General features: G+C 41.3%; 4 protein-coding genes across 13 annotated transcripts in view; 2 read left to right on the forward strand and 2 right to left on the reverse strand.

Moving 5' to 3' along the window:
- LOC139628592 (collagen alpha-1(IV) chain-like) overlaps positions 1 to 5,537 on the forward strand; it is a 36,021-nt gene extending 30,484 nt beyond the window's left edge. For 6 of the 8 annotated variants that reach the window (XM_071490398.1, XM_071490399.1, XM_071490401.1 and 3 more), the window contains 11 exons: positions 59 to 238; positions 509 to 639; positions 1,117 to 1,189; positions 1,481 to 1,555; positions 1,774 to 1,899; positions 2,257 to 2,352; positions 2,662 to 2,871; positions 3,014 to 3,191; positions 3,389 to 3,503; positions 3,601 to 3,773; positions 4,237 to 5,535. In XM_071490398.1, the coding sequence (XP_071346499.1) occupies positions 59 to 238; positions 509 to 639; positions 1,117 to 1,189; positions 1,481 to 1,555; positions 1,774 to 1,899; positions 2,257 to 2,352; positions 2,662 to 2,871; positions 3,014 to 3,191; positions 3,389 to 3,503; positions 3,601 to 3,773; positions 4,237 to 4,348 (1,469 nt within the window). In that variant the 3' untranslated portion in view covers positions 4,349 to 5,535. Of the gene's footprint in view, positions 1 to 58; positions 239 to 508; positions 640 to 1,116; positions 1,190 to 1,480; positions 1,556 to 1,773; positions 1,900 to 2,256; positions 2,353 to 2,661; positions 2,872 to 3,013; positions 3,192 to 3,388; positions 3,504 to 3,600; positions 3,774 to 4,236 lie in introns of all 8 variants that reach the window. The other 2 variants (XM_071490402.1, XM_071490403.1) reach the window with 2 other exon arrangements.
- A 4,373-nt stretch (positions 5,538 to 9,910) lies between these two features.
- LOC139628602 (uncharacterized) lies at positions 9,911 to 12,237 on the reverse strand. Its single transcript, XM_071490424.1, has 2 exons — positions 11,918 to 12,237; positions 9,911 to 11,830 (listed from the first exon to the last, which is right to left on the reverse strand). The coding sequence occupies exon 2, from the start codon at positions 11,093 to 11,095 to the stop codon at positions 9,911 to 9,913; it is 1,185 nt and encodes a 394-aa protein (XP_071346525.1). The 5' UTR covers positions 11,096 to 11,830; positions 11,918 to 12,237.
- A 168-nt stretch (positions 12,238 to 12,405) lies between these two features.
- Positions 12,406 to 14,824, forward strand: LOC139628608 (somatostatin-1-like). The gene is made up of 2 exons (XM_071490436.1): positions 12,406 to 13,346; positions 13,853 to 14,824. The coding sequence occupies exons 1-2, from the start codon at positions 13,137 to 13,139 to the stop codon at positions 14,039 to 14,041; spliced, it is 399 nt and encodes a 132-aa protein (XP_071346537.1). The 5' UTR covers positions 12,406 to 13,136; the 3' UTR covers positions 14,042 to 14,824.
- A 6,256-nt stretch (positions 14,825 to 21,080) lies between these two features.
- fgf12a (fibroblast growth factor 12a) overlaps positions 21,081 to 24,870 on the reverse strand; it is a 29,828-nt gene continuing 26,038 nt past the window's right edge. For all 3 annotated transcript variants that reach the window (XM_071490435.1, XM_071490434.1, XM_071490433.1), the window contains one exon: positions 21,081 to 24,081. In XM_071490435.1, coding sequence (XP_071346536.1) covers positions 23,966 to 24,081 — 116 coding nt within the window. In that variant the 3' untranslated portion in view covers positions 21,081 to 23,965. The remainder of the gene's footprint in view (positions 24,082 to 24,870) is intronic.

Here is a 24,870-nt window from a genome sequence, read left to right on the forward strand (position 1 = left end):
CTTTACAACTGATTTGTACTTTTGTTGACATCAGTGGACTGTTCTTTCTGTATTGAAGGACCACCTGGGAACCCTGGTCCCCCTGGCTTGTCAGTTACAGCAAGTCGTGGACCACCAGGAGACAAAGGATTTCGGGGTCCACCTGGGGTCCGTGGTCCAAGGGGGTTACCAGGAAGAGAAATGCCATGTTCTGGGTTAAAAGGAGTCCGCGGCCATCCTGGCAGTCCTGGTAACCCAGGTGAGGTAACATGACACTAAATCAGACGGCAACCTCAGGACTCATTGGCTCATTACACATTGTACAAAACGTTTTAGCTGTTAAGAATGGATATGGCCTGAGAACCTGATGTTCTGGTTGAGTTTTTTCCTACATAATATGCAAACATCAGGATTTTTAAAGGTGTTTTAAGCCCAAAAGATGCTTTGGATCCTCAGTTGTCCAGTATGTACTTCTGTGAAAATGACTCTCAGCAATCATAACTCTTGTTCCTCCCTACTGTGTATGTAGGATGTCCTGGCCCACCTGGCCTTCCGGGTCCCACTGTGCCTGGATTCAAAGGAGACAGAGGGGACCTAGGTTTCACTGGAAGCCCAGGCAATAAAGGACCCCCAGGTGATCCAGGCCCTCAAGGACTACCTGTAAGTGACCGTGACATTTATTTATTAGGGGATTATTTGACAAATGCCTGATACAAGCCTTTACAAAGGAGAATCAGAATCAGAATCAGAATCGCCTTTATTGTCATTATACATAGTACAACGAAATAAAAACCTAAAGAGAACACAAAATTGAAAATAAAGGAGGTATAAAAAGGCAAGTAATATGTACAGATATTTACACGTGGTATGAATGAAGAGTCAAGTCTAGTGTTCTGTATTCATATTTGTTTTTAACATCAAAGTTGTGATTTTCTTCTCAAGCAAAGGTTTTTTAAAAAGTGCTTGATAAAATGTGACTTTTCTCTCAGCAGGTTATCTCAGATCTGGTGACTTTCAAGCATCACCTGCAGATACATCACATCTGATACTGATACTTTTAATACTGTGTCTTATAAATCTCATTGCAATACTAAAAGTCTAATCTTTGACCTTTCATTGTTTCATTTACATCCCCAGGGTGTAAGAGGCAAACCTGGAGGCCCAGGGCCAAAAGGTGATTCTGGTCCTTCTGGAATCCAAGGGCCTCCTGGTAATCTATCATTTCAGCTTCAGCGTAAAGATTAGGTTCTCTCCCTGAATTCCTCCCCAGACGCAGGCATATCTGTCACTGCTGAAGAGTAATAGTTCACGATTGATTAATGCTCCTATAATAGAGATGAAATACAAATGGGACAGAGAATAAAGGGGACAGGGAAAAATAAGATTCATGAGGATGCATTTCATTTTTATTTCTGTCATACAGTATAAGATAGAATTTATTAAATAAGTTGTGAAGATAAGATAATTTACTAGCAATCTATGTATGTCCTGGGGATTTTAGGTGACAAGGGAGACCCTGGATACAACCCAGGCCCACCTGGACTGCCTGGAGCCAAAGGTTTTCCTGGACAACCTGGTGTGACAAAAATCTGTCTTATTATTATTATTATTATTATTATTATTATTATTATTATTACCACTTCTCCATCTGAATAGTCATTCAATTATGATTAACAGCAGAAATGCAGTATTTCACCCATCACCACCCATTTACAGGTTCTAGACATTCCAGAAAACCACAGATATTATACATTTTCAGATTTAATTTCCCAATTATTCTTTCCCTGTCCCTAGGCTTTAAAGGTGAACCAGCATTTGCTATGGGCATATATGAACCAGGACCTCCTGGGTTGCCAGGACCCCCTGGCAATCGAGGAGCACCAGGAAGTGCTGGACCATCAGGACGACCAGGCCGTCCAGGTTTAAAATTTTATCTCGGTTCAATCTATGCACTGTGATTTTATGATGTGCTACTACTTTTTAGTTCCATTTAGTTAGTTTAGTTACTCATACTCTTCAAAGCCAAGGATATGAATTTTGACAGTTTTTTTTTTTCAATCTTGTCACCTTGCCATTAACAAATAAAGTGACATTGAACAATGCGGTTGATATGTATTGTGGTGTCTGTTTGATAAATGGATTATTTATCTCTTGCTGCTCATATTACACAAATTAGAAGCTGTAAGTTTGTGTGATGTACTTGCAAATTCCATAGATACCCAATTCCACAAAGCTGGTCCTCTTTGCACTATGTGACACTAGACCTTTCTGTCCCAGGCCAGCCAGGTGTCAAAGGGGTGCGTGGTTCCGGCCCAATTGGCCAGCCTGGATTTCCTGGCCTCAAAGGAGACAAAGGAAGTGCAGGATTGCCAGGTATGTGCATGCATAGGACCTTGCTCTAATTCCTTTTTATATTATGTGGCCACATCATGGGGCACATGAGTGGCACAGTGGCTTACATTAAATACAACTCATGTATGTGGGGGGAAGCCAATGAGATGAGGTTTTACACGGAATTACACGTTATAACACGCACCTCGTTCCAACATTGACAGTTAGCAGTGACAAAAAATGTAGTACACCCCCCCACCTCAAATAAATGCTGAAACAAAATTTCCCACATATTACTTGATACTTCATTGTATATTATTGTTCTTCATTAATTATACGTTTACTCTGCAGGACTAAAGGGTAGACCTGGAGACCCAGGCCGAAAGGGTCCTCCCGGGTTGCCTGGTGGAGGTTGTCTACATTATGTCGACAGTTTCCTGATAGCTAGACACAGTCAAAGCATACGTGTCCCTGACTGCCCTCAGGGCTCTAGCCTTATCTACTCTGGTTACTCCCTCCTCCTCATCAGTGGAAATGAGAAAGCTCATGGTCAGGATCTTGGTAAGAGCATGGAAACCCAAATACGATGTTGATTCTATTTGATAAAAAAAAAAGAGAGAGAGAGAGAAAAGAGAAAAGAAAGAAATTGTGTCTTTGCTTGAGTTATTTTGACATTGTTCAAACACTTCAAACTGTCTCTCAGGCACCATGGGAAGCTGTCTCCCTCGTTTCTCCACCATGCCCTTCCTGTTCTGTGACACAGACGCTAACTGTCGCTATGCTTCTCGTAATGACTACTCATACTGGCTGTCCACGGACACCCCTATGCCCAGCAACATGGTTGCCATCTCAGGGAATGAGCTGGCCTCCTACATCAGCAGGTGGAGGATGCATACACACAAATACACAGAGTCATATACTGTATATTACTGTATGTTTCCTAAATAAATACAAAATACAAAACATTTTCTGTTAACTGAAATATAAATTTGGTTCTATTCAATTTGATTTTCATTAAATGAAAATATTGTCTTACAATTAAACATAATATGGGTGTCTGTATGCATGTGTGGTTTAGGTGCTCAGTGTGTGAAACCACCTCCAATGTCATAGCCATCCACAGCCAGACAACACTGATACCTCATTGTCCCCAAGGTTGGGAGTCCCTATGGACTGGATACTCATTTGTCATGGTAAAGAAAAATAGTTTCTTTTCTGAATCCCTGAATCTTCTCATATGCCATTTTTCTTTCCAAGTAATTTTCTTCCCTTGACCTTCCTCTGTTCTAGCAAACAGGTGCTGGTGCAGAGGGTTCCTCCCAGCCTCTGGTTTCTCCTGGGTCATGTCTGGAAAGTTTCCGCCAAGTGCCCTTCATTGAATGTCACGGCAGGGGAACATGTAACAACTATCCTGATTCCTATAGCTACTGGCTGGCCCCCCTCGATGCCAACAACACGTTCAGGTAAACTGTTCACTTTTCTGATGAAGTTGTAGTGGATGCATGTTATAGAGTACAACTTCATGCGCAGTTTGAATTGAATCATTTTTCGGATGGGGTATGTCATTATTTCCTACCGAAGCAGCTGCTAACTGAAAAAAATTTCCTGATATCAAATTTCTGATATCAGTGCTGTTTCAGTTTCCACCCTGATAAGAATCAAATTCTGGAGGGAAAACTGAATACTACGAATATTTACTCCTCTACAGCCCATTTTCCCCACAGAAATCATTTAAATTTTCATCTTATCAAATCTTAGAACAGTTTGATTTTAATAACTTATTGTTAATGAACCCTTTTAACATATTAGTTTAATCGAGGCAATTACACAGCTTTAATCCACAACTCCACTTTCCTAATGATAGTAGGTTGCTAACTGTATTTGTAACATTGTGTGCATCTGTGTGTGTTTTGCTCCTGCCTACAGTAAACCTGTTCCTCAGACAGTGAAGGCACCATCTCTACAAAATGTAATCAGCCGCTGTCGGGTCTGTAGGAAACTAAGGCAGCCCTTGCACAGACGTGGGGATAGTTTTTAACACTGAGTATTTCATTTTTCAGCGTTATTTAAAATATGACACTATGATACATGTGAGAGGAAACTTATTGGCGTTGTGTGCATATGTGCTTGGTGAACTGGTGTGTCTTAGCATTAAATAAAACACATTACAACCAAATTGCCAATCATCTTTGATGCTGTTATATAAGCTCCAATAACAGTGAATATTAAAATTAATGATGCAGTGATCCATTATCTTCTGGAGGCTGTAGTGTGCCACCAGAGTGCAATAATTATTGAGCCTCAATAACAGTTAATAATAGTAGTGACAATGGTTCTAGTAGCAGTTATATACAGTCTTTTCTGGAATGTAAATGCTTTAACTTTTGCTTAGTGTTTTACTTTAAATACTTCACCATACATCCTTTTGTTGCATTTTTCCTCTTATATTATTGGTATTAACATTATATTTAACTCAGTGACATATCGAAAACAAGCCATCTGTGACCTTTACAAACATAGACTGTGACCATGAGTATTTGAATTGACAAAATGCCATGTAATACAGAAAGATCTTTTGAATTAAAAGACAAATTTTAAAAAATGAAAAATACAAATGTACTCATTTGTGCACATGATTGTCACACTACTGAGAAATAATTAACCAGTCAGTACAGTGATGACACTGACATGTTTGCTGCTTTGTTCCACGGGTCTTGAGACGACTGGTGCAGTCCAGTCAGTGATTGACGTCAAAAGTATTAGATCACAACAAATGACACGCATGTTCCTATGACATCTGGAGAGGAAGCATGTAATGTTGTGTTTTCACAAGCAAATATAGAGTTATTTGTGCCCTCACTCTAGAAGCATTTCTTTGAATTTCAGCATGTTAAATGATGCATGGAAAAGATTAAACTTTATGACTCATACTGTCTGCAACTTTTTCCAATCCATTTCTAAATGAACTGTCAGGAGGCGACACTGCAATCAAACTGCTGCTGTCTTTGTGGCTTTAGGGACAAAAAAAATGCACATTAGAGAGGAGATATTGTGGAATGTTTTTTGCATCCCATCTCTCTCTTTTTTGGTTTGTTAATTGGAGGAAAACATATTAAAATGAAATACAAATGGAGAGACACAATGTTTCTTTTTTTGATATATTAAACTAGCCATATATAGTGCATGATTTGAAAGAAGCCATTATCAAAAGCTTAAAAGGAGCTATATGTAAGTTTTGCTATTGCTACATAGCCAACGTGAGCAGTGACAGCTGTTACCAAGTTAACTTGCAAACCACATAGCCCCAGCCTGGTTGGTCCAGCTCCTCATTTTCCAATACAGACTCACCGTAGCCTCCAGTCCTTCCTGAAGAAGCAGCACTGCTCAGAGGCGTAATATAACCTCTTCTTGTAAATGCAACTGTGGCTGAATCTCTCTGGTAAGTAAACAGCTGCTAATGTTAACATTGGCTATGTAACAATAGCAAAACCTACAAATAGCTCCTTTAAGAAATATTCTATGCTTCCATTCCATCCCTCTTTTGATGTCAACATCTCTCCACACTGTTCACTCAGAAAGCTATCTTTGGGGGAATACACACCTAAGGAACAGTCCTTCAAGCTCGCTCATCCATATCTGCCACTGTGATCAATAGATGCACTCCCAGTGCAGCTAGATGCAAAAAGGCAGAATAATTTCCACAAACAACACTGTGTTCAAAATGCTGTTTCTTTCTGGCACGCAGATATTCCAAGATATCGATTGCTCAGAGTCAGAAATAACAAACAGCCTCATATACTGTAGCTTATGTAACAAATGCAACTACCACAAGTAACAGCTGAAGAAGATCCTAACCCTCTTGCATGAATTTAAAGCCTCCTGTGATGAAGTATCACACTGATTATCTAATTAGTTTTTGACGTTTTTGGTGCAGAATCTCAGCTCATTAAAACTGTAGTTCCAACACATCAGAAAGTCCTGATATAACAAGCAGCCACTCCTTGAATGCCACCTTGAATTAAGTAAGTCTTACATGGCTTGGTGCAGACAGTTGTCAGCATGGATAGAAACACTCTAGCTGTAAAGTGCTCTCCGTAGCCTCCTTAACAGGATTATTCTGCTCCCGACACTACACTTACTAATTGTTTAGGCAGCTATATTAGGCTTCTACACCTCTCTAATTGGGTTAGAACGGCGATTTGTTGAGAGCTTGATGCGCTTCAAGGTTGTCTCCCATTTAAAAGGACACGTCCTTACAGTTTTCTCCACACATGTGCCCTACATGGGCTAGAAAGACATTTCTATTGATATGTTTAAAGATGAGCTTCACATATTGAAGGATATACTGTATCTTTGAGTAGTACCAAACAGATCTCAATCCTGAATGACAACAGGTGAACAGGTTACCTTGATTTCTTCAAACTTCCCATTATGAATGTTTTATACAAGTTTATGGAGAAATTTTCATGATATATTAACTGATATTCACTGATCACTTCAGGTCACTTATTTGTCATCAAAAGGTATGATGGGATAGGATTTTGTCTGCGCATGTTTAATAGAATCATTCATGCCTATTGTTACGTCCCTATTTGGCCAGGGGATGTGGGGAGTAACACAGATTTAAACCCAGGGAAAAGGAGAGGAGGAAAGCATACCAATTTGCATCCACTGGACGGACTTGACCATGTCCAACCTGCTTCCCCAGCTTTACCAAACTCACATTTGGCGAGGTTAAGGGTCAATGAGGCCTCCGCTAGCCGCCTAAATACTTCTGCCAGGCTAGAAAGATGTTCCTCCCAGGTGTTGGAGTACACCACTACATCATCAATATACACATTACACTGGGGCACATCCCCCAACACCAAATGCATCAAGCGCTGAAAAGTAGCCAGTGCATTTCTCATACCAAAGGCCATCACTGTATACTGTAAAAAACGGTCAGGTGTCACAAATGCAGAGATGTCAGAAGCTCTGGGGGTTAAAGGAACCTGCCAGTACCCCTTTAGCAAATCTAGCTTTGTGATGAATACCGCTGGACCGATGCTGTCAATACAGTCCTCTATTCGGGGCAAAGGAAAAGAGTCTGGTACTGTCACTGTATTAACCTTACGGAAGTCTGTACAGAAGCGGGGAGTACCATCAGATTTAGGGGCTAGGAGACATGGGGAGCTCCAAGGACTATGACTGGGCTTGGCTAAACCGTTTTCTAACAAGTACCCAACCTCTTTTTTATTACTTCTCTTTTTTCTGCTGGACAACGATAAGCATGCTGTTTAATGGGCGTGGCCGACCCAACATAAATGTCATGCTGTAACGCACCGGTACGAGATGGCACATCACAGAACAGAGTGGGGCAGGAATGGAGTAACTGAACTATATCCTCCTGCTGATGCCTGGGCAGGTAGGACAGTTGTGACTCAATAGTGGACAGAAACTCAGAGTTGGACAGCCTATCACACAGCTGACTCTCACAGAGCTCAGTCAGACAATCATCCTCAGGCCAGGATTCAACGCAAACCAAAGAAGCAGATGCCACACCGGGAGGAGCTGTTTCTGCAGTTTTTTCCTGCTTCCCCTGAGCAGCTTCTCTGGAATGGTACGGCTTTAACATGTTAACATGGCACAGGCACGTCTTCCTTCTCCGCTCAGGAGTATGGACAACATAGTCAGTTTCAGACACTTTGCTTTTCACTACATAAGGGCCTGAAAAACGGGCAGTGAGGGCAGAGCCAGGTATGGGTAATAATACCCATACCTGGTCTCCAGGTTGAAAATGGCGGGCCACTGCTTTTCTGTCAAACAGTCTTTTCATGCCAGCCTGGGAGGAAGAGAGGGCTTCTTTCGCCAGAGTGGAAGCATGATGTAACTGTTCCCTACACTGAGAGACGAAATCCAAAACATTCTCTGGAGGAGAATCAGACATGAACCGTTCCTTAAGCACTTTCATAGGGCAACGCACATTGTGACCAAACACCAACTCAACTGGGCTAAACCCCAGAGACTCCTGCTTAGCATCTCGGATGGCAAAGAGAACAAAAGGTACTCCCTCATCCCAGTCTCTACCTGTATCATAGCAGTATTTTCTCAACATCGATTTAGAGTCTGATGCCACCGCTCTAGTACACCCTGTGATTCTGGGTGGTATGCACTGGACACTGAGTGAGTGACACCAAGGGACAGCAAGGTTTTCCGGAAGGTTTTAGAGAGAAAATTAGTTCCCTGATCAGTTTGTACAACCTTTGGTAGCCCAAAGGTTGTAAAGAACTTGATCAGAGCCCTAACGACTGCTTGTGCACTGATCTTCCGCAATGGAATGGCTTCAGGGAACCGGGTGGAAGCACACATGATAGTCAAGAGAAACTGGTTACCAGACTTTGTACGGGGCAATGGACCAACACAATCAACAATGACACATTCAAAAGGCTCACCTACAGCAGGGATAGGCTGCAGAGGAGCTGGTGGCACTTTTTGGTTCGGCTTTCCCACAATCTGGCAGGTGTTGCAGGTTCTACAAAAATGCACTACATCAGCCTTCATACCTGGCCAGATGAAATGTCTCAGAACACGGTTATAGGTTTTAGTGACACCCAGATGACCAGACCATAGGTACTCGTGTGCTAATGCTAACACAGGCTGTCGACACTCAGTGGGAACTACTATCTGGTGCACAGTACACCAGTCCTCACCTGCGGCACCCGACTGAGAAACCCACCTACGCATCAGAACACCATCATTCACATGGAATGACTGCCTTCCACCACCCTTATGAGCGCCCTCAGCAGCAGCAAAACACTTGACCAAGGATGGATCACCTTTTTGGGCACTGATGAGTGCCTCATGAGTCAGTGGCAGGGGCACAGAGTCTGCCACACTCTCAGAGGCTACAGGAACATGATTTACTGACTCACCTACAGGGGGCAGTTTTTCTTCAGACAAAACAGAAGAAAACAAAGAGTCGGACAAATCAACATCCTGAGCTTGCTTTCTGGCTTGGGCTCGGGTAAGAACACAAGCTGTGAACACCTCTGGATGACACTGGGCTACATCATTATGGGCAGACTCGGAATAAGGAACACTAACAACTTCAGGCGCGGGGTATACTTTACCTCCAGCTATGTCATTCCCCATTATGAAATCAACGCCTTCAATAGGAAAACATGGGCAAACAGCTACTGGAAATATACCAGTGACAAGGTCAGTCTCTACATGCACACGGTGGAGGGGCGCAGGCACAAAACTCATCCCGATACCTCTGACCACAGTGCTTATATCACAGGCAGATTCCATGCTCAAGGGCAGGACGCTGGCAAGGATGAAAGACAGAGCCCCCAGTGTCACGCAACACAGTGACTGGGCGCCGATCCTCTGGCTTGCCTGTGAGAGACACATAGCCAGAAGAGATAAAAGGTTTAAAACATTCATCTGGCACCTTCGGAGCAGTGGTCTGACCATGGGAAAATTCAGTTTTAATTAACCCAACCCCTTTTGGCTGCTTTGCAGCAGCTGCTTGCCGCTTGTGTTTTAAAGTCAGACAGTCAGCCGCCAAATGACCAGGCTTGTGACAAAAAAAAAACAAAAAAACACTGTTTTCCAGCCTTCACACCAGACATGGGTGAGGAGGCACGAGAGACATCCCCTGCTGAGAAGAATCACTGGTAGTAGAATCGCGTTTGGTAAATACAGCTTTGTGTGTAAGGGCAAACTCATCAGCCAGAGAGGCCGCTTGCTGCAGGGTGGTTACCTTCTGCTCATTCAAATAAACCACAGTGCGCTCAGGTACACAGCCCTTGAACTCCTCAAGCAGCATTAGCTCACGCACTGAAGCAAGGTCATCAGCCTTACACGCTGAACACCAACGGTCAAACAGTAGCTCTTTCTCCCTAGCAAAGTCAGTGAATGTCTGGCCTGACGTTTTCCGGAGGCTTCGAAAACGCTGCCTATAAGCTTCGGGCACTAACTCATACACTCTTAAGATCGCGCTTTTCACCTTATCATACACAAGGCTGTCTTCCAAAGAAAGAGAAGAACATGCTTCCTGCGCCTTACCAGATAATTTACACTGTAAGAGTATTGCCCACACATCTTTTGGCCAGTGTAAAGCATTAGCAATGCGCTCAAAAGCACTAAAATATGATTCCACCTCAGATTCGCGAAAAACAGGTACCAGGGAAATATGTCTACTCACATCAAATGTGGTAGCTGAATCTGGGACAGATTGTGCACTAACAGGAGAGCCGGTCTTGGTCGTGCCCTTCTGTAGCGCTAACTCGCACATCCTGATCACAGTTTCCGCCTCCAACCTTTTCAACTCCAACTCCCTCCTGAGCTGGAACTCACGCTCCTCCTTCTCTTTCTCCATGTTCAGACGAGCGATTCGCAGTTTCATCCGGGCCCCTAACCTGGAGCCAGGAGACGACTCAGCAGAGTCTGGATCGAACCGTGGCAACGTGACCGGCTTTTTCCCTGAACCAGTCTCCTGCACATTGGGAGTAACAACACATTCGGTCGCTTCCGCCACTGGGGAATCAGAGTGGCCAGCACCTGATAATATTGTGTCCATACCCTCGACACCTGTACCAAGAGTTTCAACATCTGACGGTAAAATTAAAATGCCTTTACTGGTCAAACCATTTAAAAGTACGGTTTTTAGGTCACTTTTACGCAGAGAAGTCGAGACAGGAATGCCATAGAAGTCAGCAATAGCCAAGAGATCAGCCTTCCTACAATGGTCAAGCTGGCTCCAAGTAGGATTAGCTACAAACTCATCCAGAACAAACGCCATACTGATCTTGAAGCGAACAATAGGCTACTATACACATGGACGCCACCACAGGGTCCACCAGGTCAAACAAACAGGACTAGCTAGGCTAACACAATAGCCTGGCACACCACACAACTACCAGCGGTTGACACAATGATCCTGATGCCGGATGCCACACACAAAATGCTCAGCCTTAAAACAAACTTCCTCAGACCCTGCCTAACCCAAACTTTACCTGCATATCTTCTGAGGCGTACCAGGCCCGAGGCGACTTGAAAGGCGAAAACTTCAGCGGCCGAAACCCTGAAACGCCTACCCCCACCAGGGAACTGGATCCCCGCCCAGGATTACCTCAAAAATAAAAAAGGAAAAATAATAAACGAGGGTCTGAAGGAAAGGCTGATACTGCCCAGCTGGACACTCACCTGTCTAACTGAGGAAGCTGTCAATGTTAGGAAAGGCCAAAGAATAAACACCCTAACATCAAAGCTCACCGCAACAGCCACTGGAGACAAAATACAGAGACTCCAACTTAATAATATTTCAGGCTTACCAACCTTCCTTTTCATCTCCCGGACGAGCCCCCAATTATGTTACGTCCCTATTTGGCCAGGGGATGTGGGGAGTAACACAGATTTAAACCCAGGGAAAGGGAGAGGAGGAAAGCAGAAATACAAAGATAATTTATTTACAATGACTAACACAAAGAAACATCAACGAAAAGCAGACTTCTTTGGAAGGAAGTGGTCGTTCTGCCTGAAACAGAGATACAACAAAGAATTAAATTAGCACCAAGACCTGGGTTAACAACTCTACCGAATCCGGTACACAACAACTACTCACAGCTCACACACGCAGCACTCAAGCTGCCGAATGGCCCACTGGCACCGACTAGGTTCCTCCTGGAACTTTAAATACCCAAGCCACCTGATTAGTTAAGTGAACACTGGTGGGTTCACTTACCATGAGAACGGGGGAAGGGAAAAAGAAGGCAGATACCTGGAATGAGAGGAGGGAAACACACAACCACACCTACACACGGCTCAACAGCCGTAACACTATGGAGAAAAAAGGTGCACCTTCATTGAGATGCTTTACTTAATACTGATCGATTCCATAGTAGTCAAATTTTACTTCCAAATTATAACTCTAACATTTTTTTATCAAAGCATTTCTCTTACATAGTTGCTGCTGTTGCTCTACCCAAGAAAAGTGTTTATGAAGCTTACCTGAATTGACCCTTTAAGTGTTGTTGTTCTCCTGCTATAAAGTTTATTCAAGTTCAATTCATACAGAATTTACAATTTTAAGAAGTCTTTCGATCCAGTTTGCCTTTACTTTTTTCTGAATAAAAACATTGTAATGTAATAACACTTGTATTTGCCTGATAAACATTAAACAAGGAAGGGTTACTAAATATTCAGTCCTACAATTGTACATTTACAGCATGTACCATTACAAAATCATTACAGCCTGTGTCAAATACTCCTTAATTCATATGCAGTAGAACTGTTAAGTTAAACAGAGCAGAAATCTCATTAAAGAGATGCACAGGCCAAACTCACAAGGGTGTAACAAATGATAAGTTGACCTTTATGGCCTCTGGATATCCCAGTGTCTCACCGCTACCCCGTTGACTCAACTTTATGACGCAGTGGGGTTAATGAAATCATTGTTTCCCCCATGTCAGCGTCATTAATGTTTTATTTTACATTGCACAGAGCACTTCACTTACAGGGATTTGCTTTTAAACAAGGAGGCAGAGGGGATCTTTCACATTTACATGTTACACCAGTGACAGCATCAGGATGACCTTCTCTTATACAACCAGATTACAGTGTGTCAGGATGGTAAAAATGTCCTTATTTAGACCTTTTGTCTCACTCCTAATGACGGCTGTAAATTACAGAGTACATGCTTCAGTGCACTGATGGGGGCAAACACAAAACTGAGGATGGTCTTTACGCAGATAACCTGCATACTCCTCCCTTTTTTCAGGCCTAGGTACTGCTTATAAAACAGACATCTCACAGTATTGAACAGTTAGGGTGCACATCAGTGGATGTTGTGGCGTCTTACCACGAAAAATTCTCTCAACAAGAGGCACGCAAGCAAAATTTTTCAAACAAAGATGGCCTATATATTGTGCATTTTGGCGCTTTTGTGTTTTGCAACAAGTTTTGTGGAAAACACAGAGACTGAGCAGGGATTTAAAGACCTGCAACTTCAGCAAGACTTGTTGTCATGGCTCAACAAACTACAAGACAAACAGGTAAGATGTCCTTAATTTTCCATAATGCCCTTCTCCGTGTATGTTGTCAGTGCCTTGTACAAGAAAAATCCTTCCTTCCTCCCAGCGGCTGAAACCAGGCCCTGAGTCCCAGTTATGATTATGCTGCAGGCATCATGATGTCCCATCTTCAGATTTCCAATTTGTAAAGTTTGATTTGTGCACTCACATTTTATTTATCTTGATCTGTTAAAAGTGTAATTTTACTCTCAGACAGCATTTTGAATGCTGTCAGAACTGCCTGCCCGATTTCTGTCATATAATCATCCTCAGAGCTGCACCTCCATGAAATTGCATATTTTATACAGAATAGAGTAATAACACAACTTTGCATTTCCCTTTCTGGCTATGATCAAAACATCTATAACATACGATCTGATTTCTACTTTGCTATGAATTGCATACAGACATAAAATTCTCTCATGTACTAATATTTTGTCCGTAAATGTTCAGAACTCTTTACACTATGTTAATATTTTCTTCCATAGGAGTCGACGAAGACACAGAACTTTATAGACTTACTTTATAAATTTTTCAAATCTGAAAATGGAATCATCCTCAAAGAACCCAGAGACACAGAGAAACAGGAGAAGAATCAACGCGGACTGGGTACTGGCTACACAACTCGCAGAGCTGGCTGCAGAATCTTCTTCTGGAAATCCTGGACTGCCTGCTAACTTTGTTCTCGCTCAAGTACCAGACTGCCAAACAATGAAATTGATATCTCAAGTCTCATTTTATATCCAAGACATAGTTTTACTCTTGACATATACACTCATACTCATACTTTGGTTGATTGCTGATTTAAAGTGCCATATTATTATTATATAATCATTCTCAGACGAGTTATGTTTTAAAATAAAGGCAATGCTCACACAAATGTTCTGTGATATTAAATTAGTTTTTAAAAGTTCAGAAAACATCTGTGTCTGCAAAATAAAAAAACAGCTGTCTGAGAACATAAAATGTATTAACACTGCTGCAAACTATGTATGAATGTGCATGATTACTACATAAATTAAGCTTTCATTTTCTTTTATACTGTATATGTAGCCACTAAAGGCTAAATTAGCAAGACACTGTCTGAACAGATTGTGGATTTGATTGTAAGCATCCCGCTGTGCATCTGTTATCTTAAGCAAGACTAACTTTAGAAGATTTAATCCATTCTGCCTCTTACAAATAAGCAATAAATAACAAACTGGCTCAGTTCCGTAGTCTCAGGGTTGTTGCTGCCACAGTCTTACTTGGTCTGGTATCAGTGGGTTCTAGCTTGTATGACGCCATGAGCAAACCCCCCACCCCCCAACAAAAAACACCATTCTGCACAAACTAACTTTTTATTAAACATCAGAACTTGGAGAACCACAGAGACATAACAACATGCGCAGTTATAATACCAAAAATATATATAATCAAAAATACAAAAAGTAACAAGAATAGAAATAAACTTGTATAATAAAATAAAATACAAATTAAATAGAGAATTGCATTTCTAAATTGCACAAATCCTTCATCACACAAATAGAAAAACACACTTAAGAGAATCTAATTATTACAATATTGCACTTTGTCAACACACCGTCAAAACCAATTCTAAACCAATTCACCTTGGTGTGCAGATTGGTTTTGTATTATTTTTAACGACTTCACACAACCCAGAAAAATAACATTTATGTGAAACTGTAGGCCTGTATTACCTGTATGTATCAATATTATGAATGAAATGTGCTTTATTTGAAAATAATTCTTGGTGTGATTGACTTTAGCCAACTAACCATATCGCCCATATCAGTATCTGCCACTGTCTGGTATGGCCAGTAGCTTAATGTTAGCAGTGTTTAGGGCGATATTGCTGTGTCACTGACATCACTGAGACAGACTCTGCTTGTGCTGCTGTGACACTATGTTTTAGCATTTATCTTTATCCCATAAATGTCACAGCAAAAGTTAAATGGTCTCACTTTGAATTCAAGTCTTGACAGTCATATTTTATTTCACTATTCAAATTGAGCTGTACGCAGTTTTTGGCTGTTTCTGGGATACTGGAACTACTTGGACCTGCACCAACATTCATGTCTGTTCAAAAGCACCTCTGCCACTCTTCATTCTTGCAGTTAGCTGAACAATAGCTGACCCTCCTGATCCTAAATACCTGCATTATTTAAAGTTGCCTGACAGTCTGGAGGAGGTGTACACAATGAAGTGAACACTGAATATTTAATGGTCAGTAAATGAACAGTCACCGTGGAAAAGCTGCTGCGAAACTCTACTTGCCCTGCTTGTCAAAGGGACGTAGTTAAATGAGCCCTGCAGGGAGCTGAAAAGCTCAGCAGGCTTCCCTGACAGCCAACTGTGCTCCACTGGCCTGTGGAAAGGAGTGCTGTATTTGAGGGCGCACTTGTTTTCTTCTAAATCAATCAAGATTACTCACATTCATTCATTCATCAAACAAACCAAATTATTTATTTCTGCATGAGCCCTCTTTTGTCAGTCCAGCAGAGGAGGCTGTTCTTCTCTTTGTTAAACCCACACAGACTTTAAATGCAATAAACGTCTGCAGTGTGTTTGATGTTTCATGGTTGACCAGCAAAGCAATAAACGAAAAGCTTTACAGACATCCATTCATCGGCTATGTCTTTGATGTTCCTTCAATTCTTATTCCACTGATTGAGGTATATTTTTCCCTGTTTAAGTGTACTGCAGCTTTGCTGTGCAATCTGTACTGAGACAAACGATGTGAAGCCTATATTTGTGCATGCATCTGCATGAGTGTACAACTCATATATTGCTTTTGCACATTTCTGAATACACGCCTATGCATGCTAATTTGCATAACATATATCTTGCAACATTATGTATTATTGGACTGATGATTATGCGTAGCTCAGCAGCATTTCATATCCTAGAGGTCTTTATGTTAAAAAATGCATTGATTTCCACAGTGTTTGTACAGTATAATGCATGCATGTGGAACTGAGAGGTAAGTTTAAATTACCTGAACTCATTAACCTCAAATAAGTAAAGAAGATGGTTGGTGGAACACAAAGAGAGAAGAGAGATATAGACCAGATGTAGTGTGCTAAAAAGAAAGGATAGGTTGAGGAGGAATGTATCAAATTGGATAGCGGGGTGGAGAGGGAATAGAGATTAGGAAAGTGAGAAAGTAGAGGAATGGAGGGAAAGAGAGGTACAAAGAGGATAAGCAAGGGGATGAGAGGGAAAATTATTAAAGAAACAGTGTCGGAGCATAACTGCAGTCAAAGCTTGGCTTAGTATCCTTTCTGTCCCTGGGCTATTGGGATTCAACAGAACAGCTTCCCTCTGTAACAGGAAACCACTGCCAGCACATTAACATGCTCATACTGCAGAGCTTCTTCAATAAAGTGATAGAGTGTGTGAAAGTAATAAACATAAAGTGTGTGAGTTGATGTGTGGGCAGGTGGCTGGGTGAGTGGGTTTACAGTGCATGTGGGTGCATGTGTGCACTGTGCATGAACTTTTATTTGTCTTATGTCTCTTTAGAAACAGTGTATTTGCTTGCAGTATTCCTTGCAGTACTCATCTGCAAACAAGAGAAACTGAAAGCAGGAAATCACAGAGAAAGGAAGGCAGAAAGACGGTAAGGTGATCTGTTTTTATTGTCTTGGGACAGTGGACTGTCTCACAAGGTGCCGCAGCAGAGACTGTATTCAGTCTCTTCAACCAGCAGAGCTCATTGCGTTCAAGCATTTATAATCATTCCCAAGTAGCTCCCCTTTCTCCCCTTCCTTCTTCTGGAAGTAAACACATTAGAACCAATTATCCAATACTTGTGCCAACTCTGAGCAGTTGATTTGGATGTAAAAGACGCAGATAAAAAACACTGAGCCGCCTGGATCAAAGGAGCATCACTGAGCCTTAATTGAACAGAGACCAATTATTTTTAATGAGTAGAACTGAACGCCCCACTTCCGAGAAGGAGTTCCCTCATTCTCTCCCTGGGAGGACGAGAAAAGAGAAACAAGTGGAGTCCCAGTGGCACAGGCCCGCACCAAAACAACAGGCCAAAAAGAGGTAGACAGAGAGGGAAGAAAGATGCCTGGGATAAAAGATTGAGAATATTTTTACTCTGTGTGCTCATGAGTCTGCAAAAGACAAACAAAGTCATGTACAGGCCTGTATAAATAACCATACAGGCCAGAAATAGATGTCTGTGTTGATGACCCAGCTAATTGCCAAACTTATGCCTTTCTGATGGTCAAATTCTTCATTCACTACTAAAGAGCACACAGTCAAAAGAACATTTACAGTGTCACAGCAGATACTGGTGACACTGAAAATATAACATTTCAAACTCACAACACAAAATTGAATTTGAAATAACCCTGCAAAGGGATTGTTGTATTGCAGACTAGTTGTAAACTGGGCCAGCTGTGACCTTTAAAATGCAATGAAAGCCATTCAGTTTCTTGCCACAAATCTGCCACATGTGAACCCAGGTGGTTTGAGAGAAAAGAGGAAAAAATGAAATTATATGGTACCATTAATCTGTGAAAACAAATTTAGTGTAGTTTTAAAACCACCACTAGTTTTGTCAGTTAAACGACTATTATAAGGGAGTAAAGTATCAAACCGATTTCTACCAGGTGTACAGTGTGTTCACAGGACTCACAGGCAAGCTGTTGTTTCACAGCACTGAGATGTGAGAGCTCATGGAGTACCCAAAATGGAAGTAGTTCATAGGGAGCAAGAATGTGTTTAGCAAAAATGATGGCAATCTTGTTTATTGCATTCTTACTTCAGCGATCAGTGGAGAGTTTTTAGTCACGCTAGCAGTGTTGGTCCTGGTTGGTTGGTTGGTATTGTAGTGCCACCAGCAGCTCAAGGTTTCCACTTATTGTGTGAAATATCTCTACATCCACTTGTTGGATTGGAACAAAACTTAGTACAGACACTCATGTTGCCCCGAGAATGCATTATAAAAGGCTGTGGTCCTCTTACTTCTTCATCTAGGGCCATTATCAGGTCTACATTTCAGTATGTCCAACACTTTGGTTTATGACCAAATACCAACTAATGATATTCCCATTAACCTCAGCAATTTTTTATTTGTGCTAAAATTACCTGCTTAACACCAGCACATTGGTGGTATTAATGTAAACATGGTAGCATGCTAACAGTGGCATGTGACTCAAACACTCGTAGTCTTGTTGAGCTATCACTTTGTGGAGAAATTGGGGAGCTTGGACAGAAGGATGGTTGAACTGTTGAATTGTTAGGAGAAAAGAGGTCAAACACCAAACCAAACCACACTGCTGCTTTTAATAGATTCCTTTACATTTTCCCTGCATTCAAGTCCAATCAACTAATTTCTTTACCGACATGATTTTACCATATTTCATATCTCATAACCTGTATGTCCAGTTTGCTGTGAAGCTTTGGTCTGTGGCCATGCAGTTTGTTGGCTAGAATGATTCCTGGCTACGTGATCAGACATCTGTCCAAGGTTATTTTGATTTGGGAACATCTCCTCTGTAAAAATTGCATTGTCAAGCGTGACCTCACAAAGACTATTTGGAGGTTGCTTTTGAAAAAGGTTATTTGAAATTGAGATAAGTGTGGTGCTAAATCATTTCTCACCTTTGTTTTTCAAGCTGCAATGTTCTTATCCTGGTCTGTAGGCTCTGATAAATATGTGTTTCACAGTGCAAGTCATCAAATGCATTTTCTGCCAACTTACTGACTTATCACGCAGTGAAACAGAAGAACATGACTTCAATAAAGAGAAGAGCTGAGAAAGTGTAACTTTTTGAAAGTTCTTATTGTGGTAGATTCACTATTTTAATCTACTGAGGTATTTCTGATATTAACATGTTAATGGATTTGAATAATACATGTGAACGAATTGATACTTCAAGGCAATGATAATATGGTTATTATTACCATCAATGCATTTTCACACCAGGAGATTTGAATACAGCCATTGAGGCTAAGGCTGCCTTTTCCACGCAGGAGGAAAGGAGGGAAGGTGGGGGCGGACAGGCGGATGCGAGAGCAGGAGCAGAGGCCACAGGCAGAGCTGTAGCTGGAGAGGAGAGGGAAGGAGAAGAGAATGGCCTTCAAGCTGTTTGCAGTCCTTGCCCCCCCCCCACGTGTATCTAAATGGATGACCCTGTTTAGATTACTGACTCACATGAGAGTCTAAATAGCTGACCTTGACTTGTTGTTTCTACTGTTAGTGAAAGTTAATTACAGAGGTGGCTGCAGAGAACAAGATGGAATATTGATCACGATAAAGCGTGAGTTGTTTTTGCTCGGTGATTTTTCTGGGATTACACACATTTGGATAACAATTAAATGTGTGATGTGACTGAAATATTTAACTATAGAATTGACTGCCATGAAATTTTGTACAGACATTCACTGTCCCCAGAGGACGGTTCTTTACTGGTGACCAGCACCTACAGCAGGCAGACAGTTTTTGGTTTTTAATGACAGTTTCTAACAACTATTTGAGGACGAAGCATGAGAATTCATCCAGATGATGAACCATACAGAATTTAGTGACCCCCTCACTTTTCCTTAGGGAGTCAAAGTTTTGATTTATTCTAATAAATATCTCAACATCTACTGGGTGGATTGCACAAAATTCTGTACAGTCTCAATACTTTGGAGATCGCCTTAGCTTTTCACCTACCACCATCAAAATTACAATTTGTCCAATTCTTGCAAAACTTGACATCCCCATGAGCCTCATCTGTAATTTGTATTTAATGCTAACTAACATGCCGACATGGTAAACTAGGATGGTGAATAGGGTAAACATTGTACCAGTTAAACATCACCACTAAGATCAAAGTGCCACTGTGCCTAAGAACTGCCAGCATGGCTGTAGACTCTTTAGTCTTGTTGTTAGTTACTGTATATATTCCATAGGTTGGAGCTTTCTTTGATGCAAAGAGAACTGTGATAAATCAACAATCCAGACATAAATTCCAATTAAGACTGGACTGACAAGAAGTCTGCACATGAGAAAATGTGTTGCATGTGTGTGTGTATGAAGAGGACAAGAAAACGATAACATTCTTAGTCCACGCAGGAGATGGAGAAAGTAGCTGTAGTTTCTTTGCCTTAACTTAACTTAACCCCCACCCCCCCATTCCCCTTTTGTCCATCTCATTGTTGTCATCATGAGTAGATATACATTTTAGTCCCCCAGGATGCAGGGCTGCTCTCAGCTCAGCTGTTTACTGTGACTGGAAGAAACACCGAAATAGAAAAAAGAACAAACTACCCTCTACCCCCCTCCCCCTCCTCCAGCTTTGCTGTTCTCTGTGCTGCAGCCATCACGCAGGAGAGAAGACAAGCCACATCCTGAAAGTCAGGGGAGCCATCATCCTCCTCCTCTTCCTCCTCCTCATTCTCCTTGCAGACGGCACGGAAGGTCTGTTTCCATGACAACGGGAGAATTAAGGACGAAGGAGCGCCATCCCAAAATGACACATCGGATTTAGGGGCTACTGAGAAGATAAATCACCCCCGGTGAATTGATAGAGGAAATGGATTGGATTTTCTGAATCTGAACCGCATTAAGAACCCACGTTGGTGGATTTGGTTTGTCTGCTTATCCTGCTGCTTCTCTTGTTGATGCAAAGGATGACATTAATAATAAACATACACAGAACGGCTGTCAGTCATGATCAACAACACACTGAGTCAATCACTGCGTAGGTGAAAGTTTTTGATAACATAGGCTTTATTCTTAAACAATCACTAACTTCATTCTGATTTTTATTATCAATGCATATTTTTAATTTCATCTCACAATTCATAATGCATATATGAGCGTGTTCCAATGCAGTGAAATCATCTGCAAACATAAGAATAATAAATTATACTTGATATCACACACAACCAAAGCCTTTGCTCATCCTTTCATACATCAATAAACCCACCAAAAGTGCTTTTCTTTACTGCTTTCTCACATTGGCTATTTTTACCTCCTTGCTTTATTCATCTCTTTCTCAAATCCTCTCATTCTGCTGTCAACAGTTGACATAGAGTACATCCAATTTCATGCATTGCTTTAAGTCCACATGTATCTCATTTGCACCAATATAAACCTCTATAAAAAGATACCTATATATGCTGGTCTTGCCTGTTGACTTTCAGTGTCACATCTAATATACTGTATGTATCACTGTTATACTGTAGGTGCTGTGGAAGTTGAACTAATCTACCGTTAGCTCTTGCAGGTAACTTGCACCAGCTATGGATCCAGGTCCCAGGTGGAAGACCCTCCGAGATCCATGATGATATATCACTGCGATTTGCTCTGTGCAACTGAATGTGTGCTATTTACTGTACATACCACCAACCGAGCGTACAATTTCCAACCAGATATAGGAGAGATGTATAAACTCTCGCTAAAATACTGATCAAAATGTTGCATAAAAAAGTTTTGGACCTATTCTTCCCAAATTTGAAACAATCTGTTAGTTGCTCTCCCCTCAAAATCAAACCGAGCTTACATCAACTTTTTCTTTCATGCGATGTTCATGCTTGTCTTGCCTCCTATAATCCCTTTTTTCGACCTTCCTAACCTGGCTAGGCTTAGCTGTACACCGTCTTTAATGATAAAAACACCATCAACCTCATCAAGACTATTTGAAACACCACACCGGTGGCCAGGCTTTGTGCAACGGATGCTGGACAACGAGCGGTCAGCCTTTACGTCTGGCCTTATTCACGGAACAACTGTAGGACTTCCTGAGTTAGACAAACTAATTGGGGATTAGGAATGAGTTATGCAGTGTACACAGCGTGCGCAGTGTACCAGTCAATTCACCTTGTTTATAAAGCCCTGTCAGCATGTTGATTTATGAAAGAGAAGCCTTCCTCCACAATGCAGCAAATGGCTCATTTCATGGGTCACAAAACCGGGAGGGATGGAGACTGTATGGATTACCATGTCAGAGAAAACAAACAGTGACATGCCCTCACTGGGATGGTGACACATCCTTCCTTGAACCTAGTGAAGTCCAGATGAACTGGCTCCTCAAAGAGGCGCTCTGCTTCCATTGTGATAAGAAGGTTTTAATGATTGTGACCTTATACAGAAAATATCAACAGGCCAAATCAGTTGATTATTAAACAGTCAGGCAGTCAGACCGGTGCTGTGAAATCTCTAACGCTCTCACAACAAAAGTAACAGAAACAACTTCTCGAAAACACAACATGGTCAACACAACTCTTCACTGCCAGGCCAGCTAAAACAATTTCCATCCTTTCTCTTGCTTGGAACAAAGCAGCACAGGTCTTTTATCAATGATTATTTCATGATTTGTCCATATAGTTCAAAAGCAGGACTACTGTAATATAGTTATACTTGGAGAGTTGTTATAGCCTAGCTAACAGCAGAGAAAGGGGGTCTCTGTTTCTTGAGGTGGCAAATGTGAAGTGACCATTTGTGGCCATGGCTCATAGTATGGATGCTGGTCATTATTTTCCTCTCAGCTTTTGGAGAGAATATAATTCTTTGCCATTTTAGACAAGTTTGGACATCTCTTTACCTAAAACCTAATAAACCTTGCAAACGTTAAGAGCATATCAAAACAGTTTTCCCTTGTTTCAGACTTTGACCTGCTTATTCAACTTCCTTTGTCTTTTTTGTCTTACCTACTGACAAACACACCAACCACAGACACGTGTTGTCAGATGTTATTAGTATTATTTAGAGAAATACTAGACTGCTCTCTATTTTATTGCTTGTATCAGCCCTGTCCTGTCATGATCAGACAACATAGGGGAGTTCATGTGAGAGTGTTTCCAAGAGCCCTATCTGTCCTTTTAGTCTCATTAGTCTAACTTACAGTACACACCTGAGTAAGTTACATCCCACCCTAAGCACTCTGTTTCAATTGGAATCCAACACAGAGAACTATCAAATACATTCAGTCTTACCCTCACACCAGAGCAGGTAGTGTGACAGTGCGTTCAAGATCAAACTGTGAGAGAAACAACATAAGAGTAATTTAAAAAAAAAAAAGTCTCAAAAAGGAGGTTGGAAAGGAAAGCATGATAGTAACTGGGACGATAAGAGCAACTGATTTGTAGTGATGATGATATAGTTATTAATGACAGCAATAACACAATAAAGCGTATGAGAGTGCAATAGCATTTAGAAAAGAAAAAAAACTTAATGTATGAAAATTGAACATGTATTAAAGCTTGTTTTTTCACAGCATAAATTGGAAATGATAGATATTTGTATTTGTGTGAAGAGAGACCACCATTCCTTTGTTTGTTTATCACAGCTTTTTCTCTTTTTTTGCATAAAATGTTGGTCAAGTCCTGATTGAAAATATTTTTTTTTCATATATATATATCCTCTGGTTTCATATTAATTCATCTAAAAGGTTTTCACAGGCAAGAGTTCAGTTTTTTGTTGTTTGTTGTCTTGGGTGTACAGTAGTAGCTCCTCGTTGTCATCACAACGCCCTCTTTCTTTTCAGAGGGGATGGTGGTATGTATTTTGGGGGACGGTGAGTTTTCCTGTGGGCCCTCCCCCTGAGTCAGGATGAGGCCACTCCCCCAGCTGGAAGCCCCTCCCCTCGCTGCTATGTGGAGTCCTGATTGACAGCTTTCCCTCCGTTCATGGTGGGAGTCCCTGAGCTCTTTCTGGATCGGTGCTTGTCCTCTATCTCATGCAGTGACGGCTCCCTGTACATACAAACTGCAGCGGAGATGTAAAGAGAGCAAAGGAGAAGGAAGGAGAGAAGAGGAGAGGAGAGGAAAGGAGGGGAGGGGCTCAGAAAGGGGACAATGGAGAGCAGATTGAAGAGATGGGTGTGCAGACAGAGACAAGGTCAGGTGTGAGGCTGGAGGGACAATTATACCAGGCTGGGAGGGATAAGACAGGGAGTTAGGGCCATGTCAGCACTTTTTTGTATCACATTGCTTGACAAGTTCTCATGATACTATCTATCAAACACTGCGCTCACTAAAAACATGTTAGAGGTGATAGCTATTCAAAAATAAACATGTACCCACAACAGCTAAGGAAATATTCTAAATAATGTGTTTTGTTTTGTTTTGTTTTGAATTTTTGCTGGGAGTTAAATAAGAAGATTGATTTCACTTCCATGTGTCTTTAATATGAAGCTATGGCCTATTTCAGCTTAGCATAAAGACTGGAAACAAGATGACACAGCTAGCCTGGCTTGTTTCTGCCTACCAGCACCTCTGTAACTTACTAATTAACACTTTATGTAATGTTTGTTTGATCCATGGAAAAAAATCTGTAAACTGTAAAAAGGACCAGTTATGTTTTTTACCATAACTATTTAAACTTTGAATATTGCATTGGTCAAACAAATCTTATATAATGGGCTATTTAATGAGCTGGTTGGTGGATTTGCTTTGGGCTGGTTGTTTTCGATTCGTTTTTACATCAATAAGCTAATGCTAAGCTAATGAACTGCGGCCTATTTAGCATTCAGACATGAGAGTGGTGTCAATAGTC

This window comes from Trachinotus anak, unplaced genomic scaffold, assembly GCF_046630095.1.
Source record: "Trachinotus anak isolate AG129_WGS33_773 ecotype Australia unplaced genomic scaffold, CSIRO_AGI_Tana_v1 ptg000012l, whole genome shotgun sequence".
Classification (NCBI taxonomy): Eukaryota; Metazoa; Chordata; class Actinopteri; order Carangiformes; family Carangidae; genus Trachinotus; species Trachinotus anak.

Coding starts and splice junctions, on each gene's coding strand:
- LOC139628608 (XM_071490436.1), top strand. CDS start 13,137: ATGTTGTGGCGTCTTACCACGAAAAATTCTCTCAACAAGAGGCACGCA. Junction 13,347..13,852: donor ACAAACTACAAGACAAACAG/GTAAGATGTCCT, acceptor TTTCTTCCATAG/GAGTCGACGAAGACACAGAA.
- LOC139628602 (XM_071490424.1), bottom strand. CDS start 11,095: ATGGCGTTTGTTCTGGATGAGTTTGTAGCTAATCCTACTTGGAGCCAG.